The sequence below is a fragment of the Rhineura floridana genome, chromosome 5 (assembly GCF_030035675.1).
Source record: "Rhineura floridana isolate rRhiFlo1 chromosome 5, rRhiFlo1.hap2, whole genome shotgun sequence".
In the NCBI taxonomy this organism is placed as follows: domain Eukaryota; kingdom Metazoa; phylum Chordata; class Lepidosauria; order Squamata; family Rhineuridae; genus Rhineura; species Rhineura floridana.
Genome location: NC_084484.1, coordinates 182,829,635 through 182,842,936, shown reverse-complemented (window position 1 = coordinate 182,842,936; position 13,302 = coordinate 182,829,635). Strand labels below are relative to the sequence as shown.

General features: G+C 45.3%; 1 protein-coding gene across 2 annotated transcripts in view; it reads right to left on the bottom strand.

The window, feature by feature from the left end:
- ARHGEF17 (Rho guanine nucleotide exchange factor 17) overlaps positions 1-13,302 on the bottom strand; it is a 224,673-nt gene that overhangs the window by 13,280 nt on the left and 198,091 nt on the right. For both annotated transcript variants that reach the window (XM_061629072.1, XM_061629071.1), the window contains exons 13-18: positions 11,943-12,136; positions 8,685-8,935; positions 4,783-5,026; positions 4,318-4,404; positions 3,386-3,453; positions 877-1,025 (exon numbers count right to left, since the gene is read on the bottom strand). In XM_061629072.1, coding sequence (XP_061485056.1) covers positions 877-1,025; positions 3,386-3,453; positions 4,318-4,404; positions 4,783-5,026; positions 8,685-8,935; positions 11,943-12,136 — 993 coding nt within the window. The remainder of the gene's footprint in view (positions 1-876; positions 1,026-3,385; positions 3,454-4,317; positions 4,405-4,782; positions 5,027-8,684; positions 8,936-11,942; positions 12,137-13,302) is intronic.

Here is a 13,302-nt window from a genome sequence, read left to right as displayed (position 1 = left end):
CTTACTCCCAAGTAAGTGTGTACTGGATTGCAGCCTAAGTCTGCAATGAGATTCCATAGGATATCAGGCAAGCCCCATCACTTGAAGGTTTCAAATGGGCCTTAATTTTTAAAATTTTATTATTTATTTATTAAATTTATATCCCACTTTTCCTCCCAGAGGAGTCCAGGGCAGCAAACATAACAAAACAATTTAACCCTAACAAAAAGAAAATCATTCTAAAAACATTCTAAGAACAGTTAGTCGAAAACATTCTAAAACACAATTTCATTTTAAAAATATTCTAAAACAGTTAACAATATGAAAACATTTTTCCACCCAGGGATCTCCAGGCTGCCAGGAACAGTCCCCTTCAGCCATCAAATGCCTGGATAAACAAGGATGCTTTCAAATTCCTCCTTAAAGTCAGTAAAGATGGAGACAAGTGCACCGGACAAGTGCATCCAGCTTGCACAAGCCTGCTGGTGCCCGGCCAATGTGTACCACTGATGGGGTTCAAAGCACAGTCCGGCTTGTTCCATCTGAACGGCCCAAGATATGCTCTGGGCCTGGGCTTTTCCAGCCCCGCCCCACAACTCCTGAGACCCTTTTCAACTGAGAAGAAAAGTATGTGGCTGTGCCTCGATGTAACCATATGGGAGATGAAAGGCAAAGTACCGTTGTATGTGGTAGAATTTTAGAACAGGAATTTCAGAATAGGAAGGGATCCTGGAGGTCATCTAACTTAACCCCTAATCTTAATGCACGATGAAACTACTTTCAGATGCTTTGGACTCCCAGCTCCTATCATGGCTGGGTTGGCAAAAGCTGGTATCTGTCCAGCCTCTAATTAAGTACCCTCAGCAACGGCAGAGTAAGAGGTGGCAACCTCCATACCTCCTGCTGCAGTGAGGATGTGTTGAGGACGATGACTCGGTTCTGGCATCCACACCAGAGTTTCCCACTCACAGCTACCATTTTAGTTACGGGGCTGCCTGGAGATCCCAGAGAGAGGGATTTGGAGTTCTGAGAGTCCCAAAAACGTCCTGCAAAAGGGGGTGAGAGACAAAGAAACAAGGTCAGCTATTTTGCTTCTCCTCGTCAGAGTTAGGCTAGCAGATACGAATGTCAGAATGCTGAGTTGCTACAATGGACTGCACCACTCTGAACTGTGTGGTGGGTTCTAGGACTGAGTTCTCATCTGTATGAAAACTCCCTGCCAACAGAAAACTAGTCCATCAGGGAGAAAGATTCTATCCCATCTCTTTGCTGGTTGTGTTGGTTTCCCATTTGAAAGTAGCTCTGAATAGAGAGAATTCCAAAACGCAACCATCCTACCCAGAGTCTGGAATGGTACAGTCCATTCTACCACCTCATGTGCCTCAATAGCGGGACAAGTGGATTCTAAAGAAGATCAGGGGTCTTAGGAGCCAGTCAAAATTTCTGCTCAAGCTAGGGTCATCCAGGTGGAGAGAGGCACAGGCCTGATCTTTGCTATGCTGCAGCACCACCCGAATAATGGCCAGAGATGGTACTGCGATTCAACATCCCAGCTGTACCAGGTGACATGAAGAACCAATAAGGGGCTGTCTGGCTCTATCGGGCGGCTGGTGGCTCCATGTCAGTGAGGTAGTGGAATCTGCTCCGGGTTTTAGTCCAGACTGAAGCACCTTGGATAGCTCCTTGAACGTTTGGGCTAAAATCCGGAGTGGATTCCACTGTCCCACTGGCATGGAGCCATCAGCCCCCTACTGGGTTCTCAATCAGGCCTGCTCCAGGCTTGGTTAATTAGTCTGACCTACATAAGTTGGGATCGACTTGAGTGCAGTCCATCCATCCCCACTTGCCCTTGTTGTACCTCTGTGGACTACAGCTTTCTGGAACCTAGCTACCAGTCTACACATAGGAAGAAACCTAGGAAGCCGGCTTATAACGAGCCAGGCTACTGGTCCATCCAGCTCAGTACCGTCTATGCTGATTGGCAGAAGCTCTCCAGGGTTTCAGGCAGGAGAGTCTTCCAGGGAAGACGGGATGTGGGGCATGCAAGGCAGATGCCCTACCACTGAGGTATGGCACTTGCCTCTGGCTCCTCTGATGTTTGTCTGCTGCTCTGGACCTTGGCCTGGGCTTTGTACTTATCTTGGGCCCCTCTCCACGACCGCCTGCAAGGCTGAACCTGTGGGCCAAACAGGAGTGAAAGTGTAGCCCCCCCCCCCAAAAAAAAGGCAAGGAGGCCTCCTGGAAAACATGGTGAGCTCCTCCAAATTTTCTTTTTGACACCAAAAATGTTTGTCCACCAAACTTCAGCTCAGGCACACAGCACTTATGATGGACCACCTGTCCCTGATTACCATACAAGAGCTCCAGCTGATACACAGTGTGGCAGCGCATCTCTTAATGGGTGTGTGCAGCATCTGCCTTGGTTCCTCGTTGCCTTCTAGGCATCATTCCAGGTTAGGGTTGCCAGGTTCCTGGCCTGAGACTGATCCTGTATCATTAGGAGAAGAGAAAGTCAGCCAAGTGCAGGTGTTCTTGCAACCCTGTAATGAGAAAAACCACAAGGTGGAATTCTCCCTTCCCCTTGCCCGACTTAAAGATAAAGAAGACCTAACCAAGAGATCTTCTGTATCTTTAAAAGTTGTGCAGGGGGAAGGGAGAATTCCACCTTGTGGTTTTTCCCATTACAGAGTTGCAAGAACACCTGCACTTGGCTGACTTTCTCTTCTCCTAAAGATACAGGATCAGTCTCAGGCCCGGAACCTGGCAACCCTATTCAAGGTGCTGATTTTGACTTACGCTGCTCCTTGACCCAAAATACTTCAGGACACCACCTTTTCTCCTCTGCCTTATGGTGATCTTGGAGACTGAGAGTGCTCTGCCGACTCTACTGTTTGTACAGTCTGTACCACAAGGACACAAAGATGTGTATCCTCCACCCAGGCTATTCCCTTCCATAAAGCACTGCTTTAAACTCCAGCAAGCAGTCACACAAACATTTAAAAAAACTTTCAGTGTTGCTCGCTCTATAGATGAGGTATGGGCAATTAATTAAAATTAATTGATTGATTAAAATTAATTGGTTAATTAATTATAATTAATTAATATCCCACCCTTTCTCCCAGTAGGAGCAATCTTTGGTCTCCAAATGTTGCTGAACTACAATTCCCAACAGCGCCAGCAAGCATGGCCAATGATGATGGGAGCTATAGTTCAGCACCACCTGGAGGGTTAAAGGTTTCCCATTCCTGTTCTAGATTGTTTTCCAGACTATGAATTTCCAGGCCAGGTGGTTCATGGCACCTGATTGTATCCTCTTTGCAGCGAGGAAGGTGTTTTGCTTCTCCCTGCATCTTTTTTCTAGTACTAAAATGTTTCCTTAAAGCAGCTTCACTGTCAAATACTTTACCTGCTTCTCTCTGGTAGGCAACAAGCTCTCCATTGGCCAGCGATACAAACACCTGGTTATCAAGATACCTGTGGGAGAAAGTGAAGGGCTTTACAACAGCAGCTGGAAATGGAATGAGCGAGTATGACAGCAGCATACCTGGAAGGATAGGTGAAACAAGGATCACCCATGTTGGAACTGCTATGGCAACTCCTAATTTAATAAATAATATTAATCCATTTGTGCGGGGACCCGTGAGTGCATCTTGTAAACTCAAATTTGACCTGAGTGCTGTAAAATCAAGCAAACTTTGCTTTCTCAAGTAAACTAACCTATTGAGAACTTAGTCAATGCTTGGAAATGTTTACCCCCATTTCCATTTGATGCTAGAGGTTAGGGTGAGATTACCTTGGGGCAGATCCTTCCCTTGTCTCTTTTGATTTATCTTCAGTTATTGCCTAAAGGTGGATTAGCAGTTGGTTAGAAGTAACTGCAATATGTACCTCTTGGTATAATTAATCTGGGAGCAAAGTCACCTAAAGGTGAACACAAAGGTCAAGACCTTAGTGAGGCGGTAGGTCTGTATTCCCACCCCCACCCCCTATACTGAAGGTGGGGACACGCATGATTAAATGCTCCTTCATTCAAAAAGAGAGAGAGAGAAGTGGAAACATGCAACACTTCCCACATTTTAAATAATTTATTCTGGTTTTGCTAGTCATGAGTGGGGCAAGGACCTTGACGCCTCCATCATCTGACTACTGAAAACTTTATTCAGTCACCTTTGGATTCTGCAATTTCAGCAGACAATTTTGCACATAAGATTGTCAGTCCTACGGACTAGAAACTTGCTTTAATACAAAAATGAAAGTTGGGTTCTTCAGGAAGCTGGATCTGGTGCCCGTGGATATATTCTGCACTTTAGTGTATCCTGAGTGCAGTTTGACACTTACAAAATGCACGTCACAGAGGCTGAATGTTGCATCTTCATGCTATTCTTCCTGTTGCGGATGTTGTCCGAGGATTGATAGACATGGATGCTGCAACCGAAGCAGAATGGAAGTAGGTATGAAACCTTAGCTGGTTCAGAGGCACAAAACAGCGTGCTATGCTGACTCAGGATACTCTGCTAGTGAAATATAAGTTCCTGGATCTAGCCTCCCTCGGTTGAGTCAACCAAAGAGATCTTACACTTCTTCCAAAGGGACTGCACTAATTTTCAACATTCAATGACTGATCCTTCCTTCCTTGTGTTAGAATGCCTTTCAACATTCCATGACCTCACAGCAGCCTAGCTAGTGGTGAAGGGAGCTTGCAACTGTTAGCTTGTTATATAGAAAACATACAAAGTTGTTCCAGTGGTGCCCTTAGCACCCTAGTCTAAAAGGATTGTAAGGCAAGATTGTAAGATTGACTACCAGCCATCCTCCGTCCCTAGCCACATGGAACTCTGATAGGCCTCAGGGTCGACGCTCAGCAGATCCTCCAGGCTGCCTCTGGTATATGACCCTCGACTCGATCGCCTCATTGCCCTCCCATCCATGGGGCTCTCTCTGTTCTGGGCAAAGGTGGTGGCAATGGGAAGGAAGCCAGCAGGATCCTGCTCTTCTTCTGAGCTGGTTGTTTCAGCCGCTGCATCTTTAGAGCTTGGGATTTCCTCATCTGGCAAAGAGGGGATAGAAATGTATGCATCAACAAGGAGCCTCACAAACTCAAAGCTACAGCTGTGGCGTGGGGAACCTCTGGCCTGCCAAATGTTGCTGAACTACAAGTCCCATCATCCCTGGCCATTGGCCATGCTGTAGTCCAGCATCTTCTGGAGGACCAGGTGCCCCACACCTGCTATAGCTGAATGAAGGCTAATGTCCCTGGCTTGGCCATCGTCTGAAATAAGTTTATTCTAGATCCAAATCCAGTTTATTTGCTTGCTTTGCCATCAAATGTACATTAAATCTAGATTGCCATTTTAAATGTTAGGGCTGTCAACCATTTTTTAAAAAAAATAAATTAACTGAATTTTCTACAGCCATACTACCCTGAGCATGCCTGATTTCGGAAGCTAAGCAGGGTCAAGCTCGGTTAGTACTTGGATGGGAGACAGTCTGGGAATACCGGGTGCCGCAGGCTTAGAGGAAGGCAATGGTAAACCACCTCTGGATATGTCTTACCATGAAATCCCAAGCTACACAGGAAGTGGATTGGACTGTGAAAGACCAACCCAAATGGTGTTTGCATTTTGACCAATTTGTAGGGCAGTCCAATATCTCAGAGAGGAGGTCAAGTCTCCTGCTCCCCTGGTGCATTCACTACAGCTGCCCAATTTCCCTGCTTTTTAAAGTTTGATAGAAATAGCTGTGGGCTATAGGTACGTTCTTAAACCGCAAGGTTTTTTGCCTATTAGTGAATATAATGCATTTTTGAATATTATTTTCACAAATATATTAATTTTTATGCATAATTTCCCCTAATGCATGATTTTTTGTAAACATTTTTGGTTGCAAAATTCAGATAAGCATGAAGTTTGAAGGATAGCTATGTTTCAGAAAGTGTGAATTTGCAAGATTCGTCTTTAAATGTGAATAGAATCAAATCTCTCCCCCATCCCACTTCCAGCAGTTTTTGTGTGCCAGCTTCTTTACATTCTGGCATCCATTTTAAAAAGTGCTCCAAACTGCATTTTGGATTTGGCCAAAAGCCTAAAGTCCCCATCCAAGATGATAAAACCTATGTCTGATCTGTGGCAGATGGGTGGGGGAGGGGGGGCTCAGATAAGGGAGTGCTCCCAAAAAATGTGTGAGAGAAACTCTTCTCCCTGATGTCTAGCTTTCTTTGTGCAGGGATTTCCCCACTCTACCCCTGTATAGAGCACTCACTCATTTGAGCTGCCCACTGCAGCCTGTAGTATAGTGTAGAGTTTCTCCCTTCAGTGGAATCTAGGCCCACAGCCTGCATAGATTTCTTGTCAGTTGCCATGACAACAAGAGCTTGGCTCTTCCCCTTCCTAGTTACTTGTTGCCCATTATCCTATAAAAGCCTTCCTCAATCTGGTGCCCTCCAGATGTTGTAGGACTACAACTCCCATCATCTCTGACCATTGGTCACAGCGGCTGGGATTGATGGAATAATAGCCCCAAACATCTGAAGGACAGCAGTTTCTCTCACTTTCCTTCTTTATCTGGTCAGGCCTTGTCAATTATAGCCCTTGTTCTGTGAACTTCTTTCCCCAGAGTTTGCCTTCCTCAGCTTCTAAATGTAAATGTACTGCCTTCAAGTCGATTCCGACTTATGGCGACCCTATGAATAGGGTTTTCATGAGGCTGAGAGGCAGTGACTGGCCCAAGGTCACCCAGTGAGCTTCATGGCTATGTGGGGATTCGAACCCTGGTCTCCCAGGTCGTAGTCCGACACCTTAACCACTACACCACACTGGGTCTCTTCCTCAGCTTCTAGCAATTATTAAATACATTTTTATCAGGATGAACAAATCTGTCTATTTCCAGTTAGGTATTTTATTCATTTCCATGTTAATCTGCCATAGAATCACAGAATCATAGAATAGTAGAGTTGGAAGGGGCCTACAAGGCCATCGAGTCCAACCCCCTACATCATTTATATACAAAGTGCAAGTGTACATTTATGGGCATCATCAGGAAGGCCAATCCCTTTGTTTATTTCTCCCTCTCCTTCCTACTGCAGTGCTGAATTCCCAGGCCCCCGTGGTCCCTCTCATGGGATTTCCCCCCCCCAAAAAAAATCTTCTCAAAAACTCATTTAAATAAGTATCTTAACCTATTTTGAGATAAGCATTTAAATACATTTAATGAAATATGTATTTATCATGAAATCTGTATTTAAATGTGTATTTTGATTATGTTTAAACTCCTGAGAGCTGTGAAATCTTTTGGAGAGTTAAGTTTCAATTTGTTCGATAGCCTGATAGGTGCAGGTCAGGAAATATTGTTCAGCTATTCAGAGAAATCAAATCCGTCAGCAATTTCAAAATTTTTAATTCCAACAAGCATTTAGGGGCTGCTGTGCATGGGTGACACGGACTGTTAAGTTTTTTAGCTAAGCTGGAAGTATGTTGATCTGTATTTGCTGCTGTTTTAATAATGGTTGCTATGCTAAATGCTTTATTTTATTTTAAATCATGTCGTTTTCATTCTAACTGGAATCTTGATACCATATTTTAGGGGGCAAACACAACCCTTAATTGGCATTCCTTGAGCTGACCCTCCACTTGGCTCTGCTGCCATAGAAGCCCTTGCTGTACCCGCTGAAGGCTTGAGTGGTTTTAAAATTATTGCGAGCAGCGTTCCCACTAGTAGTAGGCAGCACAAGGCCTGGGAACAGGGCATTTGGGGGGCAAAGCAGGGCCAGCGAAGTATCCACTGGATCCTAAGCTGGCCCACTGACAGGCAAGTGTCTCAATCAAGGAGCCCAAGATTGGAGCTGGCATGAAAAAAATGGGCTGCCTTCAAGTCGATCCCGAGTTATGGCGACCCTTTGAATAGGGTTTTCATGGTAAGCAGTATTCAGAGGGGGTTTACCATTGCCTTCCTCTGAGGCTGAGAGGCAGTGGCTGGCCCAAGGTCACCCAGTGAGCTTCATGGCTGTGTGGGGATTCGAACCCTGGTCTCCCAGGTCGTAGTCCAGGACTCTAACCACTACACCACACTGGCTCTGGCATAGTTAAACAAAAAATAAGACACCTGCTCTAATTAGTGGGAGCCAACAGGGCTTCAGATGAGGGGGTAGGGTTGCTCTGTTAGAGTGTTTGTACTGTTGTGGTATTGGTGTCACTGTTTATTTTGTGGTAAGCTGCACGTAGGAGCCTATGGTGCAACTGTGATGGCATATTTAAGAATAAGAAAAAATAAATAATAACTAACATTTGGTGGCAAGCTCTGATTTCGTCCGGAAGGAGTCATATTATTTTGTGTAAAGCATAACAAAGCTGATTGTTATTCTTGAACTTGTGATCTAAATAAGCCATGGTGGCTACTGCGTAAACAATTGTTGGGCATTTACAGACTTGTAAAAATGTCTGTTTCTTAGAAATGAAGACATCGGCAACAATTTATTCATGTATTTAAATACTTCGACGCTGCCAACTTGCACAAGGAAGTTGAAGACACATTCCTAAAATGGTTTGTTAATGCAATATGGCCCATCTAGGAGATGCAGAGTTAGGTTTGGGAAGGGGAGGCGTTCAGGTTTAAAAACCTGCTCAGCAATAAAGGATACTCGGCATGATTGGCTTTGGGCAAATTACTAGCCCTCAATGCAACTGTGTGAAGGGTTTGCCGAACCAACTCACTTCCAAAGCTGGAGGAGATGGTGGAATGGCTGGCTTGACTCTGGAGGGTGCCAGAAGGACTTGGTGAAGACTCATCATCAGTGTCATCGCTGTCAAAGGGGACCAGTTCTCGATTGGCACTGTCCATTGGGTCTGACAGCTCCAGGGAGGACCCAGAAATAGAGATATGCAAGCACTGCTGAGGTCCAGACTCTTCCAGTGTTGTGTGAACCGGTTCTGAGGAAGGGCTGGCCAGAGACTCAGGACGCTCCCTGGGTACAGAATGAGGTTGGAAGAGACAGCAAGCCGGGGGGAAAAAAGAGATTAAATGTGAAGTGAAGTCTCTGGATCGACCAGCAAAACACAAACAACCAGGATGCAAAGCTAGGAGGAGACAGGAATTGGGGAATTCATCGCTTTCCGGAAGCACAGAGCCACACAATCTGCAGAATCAACCCAGGCAGCTCAGAAGAGCCTGCTGGATCAAGCCAACGCCCCATCTAGTCCAGCATCCTGTTCTCATAGTGCCCAGCCAGATGCCCCAAATGCAGGACCTGAGCCCACACGCAGGACCTGAGTGCAACAGCAACTCTCCCAACTTGTGATTCCCAGCAACTGGTATTCAGGCGCATCCTGCCTCTGAGTGAAGAAGGAACCCTCCTCCGCAACCTCCGAGCTTTGCCAAATGCAAAACCTGCACCGTGTGAGTTTATGTAACTCAGCTCTAAGAGCTGTGGCAGAAAAGAACACCCACAGGCGGAGGAGGAGGAGAAGCAGCACAGACTGCAAGAGCCTCAAGATCAGATCAACAGGGATTATAAAAGGCATCAGCCTTGCACTGAAATCTGAGCAATGGTTCACAGTAGTCCACTACTGACTGACTGGACTCAGGCCCTACTGACAGGGGGTGGGAAGGAGTGAAGCGTTGACCTTCTGCATAAAACAAACTAACACTGAGCTATACTTCTTTTTATGCCTTCTACATTAAATTTTACCTTTGTAGTCCCTTTAGTACCAATCCCTATATATATATATGTATATGTGTGTATATTGTATTTTATGTATTTTAAATTGAATTTTTTGTATTTTAATTTATTTTAATGTTGTTGTGATTTTACTGTTTGTTGTTGTTATGTGACTTCAAGTCGGTTACAACTTATGGCGACCCTATGAATCAGTGACCTCCAATAGCATCTGTCATGAACCACCCTGTTCCGATCTTGGAAGTTCAGGTCTGTGGCTTCCATTATGGAATCAATCCATCTCTTGTCTGGCCTTCTTCTTTTTCTACTCCCTTCTGTTTTCCCCAGCATTATTGTCTTTTCTAATGAATCCTCATTTTGTGTCCAAAGTATGATAACCTCAGTTTCATCATTTGAGCTTCTAGTGACAGTAATTTGTTCTAACACCCAATTATTTGTCTTTTCACAGTCCATGGTATGCGCAAAGCTCTCCTCCAACACCACATTTCAAATGCGTTGATTTTTCTCTTATCCGCCCTTTTCACTGTCCAACTTTCACATCCATACATAGAGATCGGGAATACCATGGTCTGAATGATCCTGACTTTAGTGTTCAGTGATTTTACTGTTTACAATTTTATTATGTACATGTTTGATTTTATTTTTGTTAAGCTGCCCTGAGTGCCCTATTATAGGGTAGAAGGGCAGGATAGAAATATTTTAAATAATAATAAATAATAAATAAATTATAAGTTCAGTGAGGTCTTCAGCTGGAGGTTCAATGCAAGGCCTCACTGAACTTAGAAGAGGGACCATCTCTCTACCAGTTTCAGCAAGAGAAGTCCCCCAACCCCAAATACTAAAACTCAGGGATATCCAAGGAAGCTGAACACTGGAGGATTCAGGACAGACAAGAGAAAATACTTTATACAGCACATAGTTAAAGGAATTTGCCCCCACAGGAGACAGTTGATGGGCACCAACTTGGACGGCTTTAAAAGGGGATTAGACAAATTCACGGAGGATAATGCTATCAATGGCTGCTAGCCACGATGGCTATGCTGTCTCCCTAGCCACAACAGTATACTTCCAAAAACCAGTTGCTGGAAACCGCAGGAGGGGAGAGGGTGCTGTTGCACCCTGAGTGCTTGTATTATGAGATGGAAGGAAAATCTCTGTCTGCATACCATGCAGCTAAAAACAGCCCCACTAGCTAACCTTATTGCCTTCTGAAGTATTTGTTTTATTTATTCCACATTTACTTTATACATTTCTCAAGTGGCGAGCAGAAGACAGAATAGAAGAACACAATAGCATTTATAACAAATATAACGTACCCACAGAAACAACAATGAATCTTTTGGCACTTTAAACACTAACAAAAGACATTTCTTGTGGAATCTGCTTTTGTGCAACAGAGTCCACTTCTTCAGATGCATGAAAGGTAATCTTAATGTGGCAGGCAATGGTTGTGTGTGTGTGTTTGGGGGGGGCGCGCAGGATTGTAAAGAATGAGATTGAGGGGAAATGCAAAAACAACAGATAGTGATAATTATGAGCAAGCAAAATAATTACAGTGGCAATCGTCAAGGCAGGATCGGTGACAACAGAAACATCCTACACCACTGGTAAGCTAATAATCAGGTAGTTATTCATAGTGTCTACTACTTATTATTATAATGATTGCTGTTATTGTTATTACTACTACCACCACCACCACGAGAGGAGGTTACAAAATACAATATTAAAATCAGTTAGAAGAACGGGATGGGTCCTAAATCTCTCTCTCTCTCTTCCTTGTGTGTCAAGGCTGTGGTAAAGAGGTGCGTCTTCAGCATATGACAAAAGCTGTACAATGAAGGTGTCAGAGACACACCTCTGTGGGGAAGAAATTCCACACCTTAGGGGCTTCCTCAGAGAATGCCCTCTTCTGGGCTATCACACACCCCTGCCCCAAATGTCCAAGAATGGAACTACCAAGAGGGTCCTTCCCCTCTGATCTTACACCCAAGAGGGTCTGTAGGGCACAAGGAAGGCTTCCAGATATTCAATCTGCAGGTGACAGAATTTATCAGGAAAAGCAATTCTAATCCAGCAGTTTCAGGCAGATACTGCCCCCTTCCTCCATCTCCAACCAGGTGTGTATCCAATGAAGTGGACTCTGTTCTGCAAAAGCTTATGACACAATACATTTCTTAGCCTTTAAGGTGCTACAAGACTCTTTACTGCCGCAGACAAATGCACCCAGCCTTCCAGGAACGTGCCCGCATACAGTGTTTTCCTCGCAGACACAGGCTGCATTTGGCTGCCTTCCCACCTGTATGTTCTTTTGAGGCCTGGCACCGAGGCGATGCAGAGGATCCTGGCGGAGCAGACAGCAATGCAGGCCTCGACGATGGGCTCCTTCCTGACGCTGAGGAGGCAGACCTGCCCGACGTAGCCATCGCTGTTACACACCCAGACCTCGAAGGAGTTCTCTGGATTGCTGCGGCTGGGAGAGGCGCAGGAGAACTGGAGAAGAGGCAAGGGACAAAGATGTCGCTTTTGAAATCTCTGAAATGCTACCGGTTCCACGCGCAGGACCAGCCAGACAGGCCCAGCTTTCTCTGAAATGCTACCGGTTCCACGCGTAGGACCAGCCAGACAGGCCCAGCTTCGCAGTCTCAATGGGTGGATGAGACGATGGTGTCGGGTGGAAGGGTTTGGATTTGTTAGGCACTGGGGAACATTTTGGGACAAGCCGGGCCTGTACAAAAGGGACGGGCTCCACTTGAACCAGAATGGAACCAGACTGCTGGCACTTAAAATTAAAAAGGTGGCAGAGCAGCTTTTAAACTGACTGAGGGGGGAAACCCGACAGGAGCTGAGAAAGGTCCGGTTCGGAATAAACCTCCCCCCTGGGATAAAAACCAAAGAAATGATGAAATTTTAAAAGGGGTAGGCCTAGAAGTAGGCGTTGTGAGAGCAGGGGCACAGGATATAAATTCAGAAGAGCAAAATTACCACAGGCCTAACCACAAGTGCCAAAGACACTTGAAGAGAGACACTGCTTACAAGTGCCTGTACGCTAATGCTAGGAGCCTGCGAACCAAGATGGGAGAACTGGAGTGCTTGGTCTTAGAGGAGAGCATTGATATAGTGAGCATAACGGAGACCTGGTGGAATGGAGAAAACCAGTGGGATACGGTTATCCCTGGATATAAACTATATCGGAAGGACAGGGAAGGACGTATTGGTGGCGGAGTCGCTCTATACGTGAAAGAAGGCATTGAATTCAGCAAGCTCGAAACCCCAAAAGAGGCAGACTCCTCCACAGAATCGTTGTGGGTGGTGATACCATGCCCCAGGAGGGACTTAATACTGGGAACGATCTATCGTCCCCCTGATCAAAATGCTCAGGGAGACCTTGAGATGAGATATGAAATTGAGGAAGCATCCAAACTAGGAAATGTGGTAGTAATGGGTGACTTCAACTACCCGGACATAGACTGGCTGCATATGTGTTCCAGTCATGACAAAGAAGCAAAGTTTCTAGATATTCTAAATGACTATTCCCTAGACCAGTTGGTCATGGAACCGACCAGAGGGACGGCAACCCTGGACTTAATCCTCAGTGGGGACCGGGACCTGGTGCGAGATGTAAGCGTTGTTGAACCGATTGGGAGCAGTGACCATAG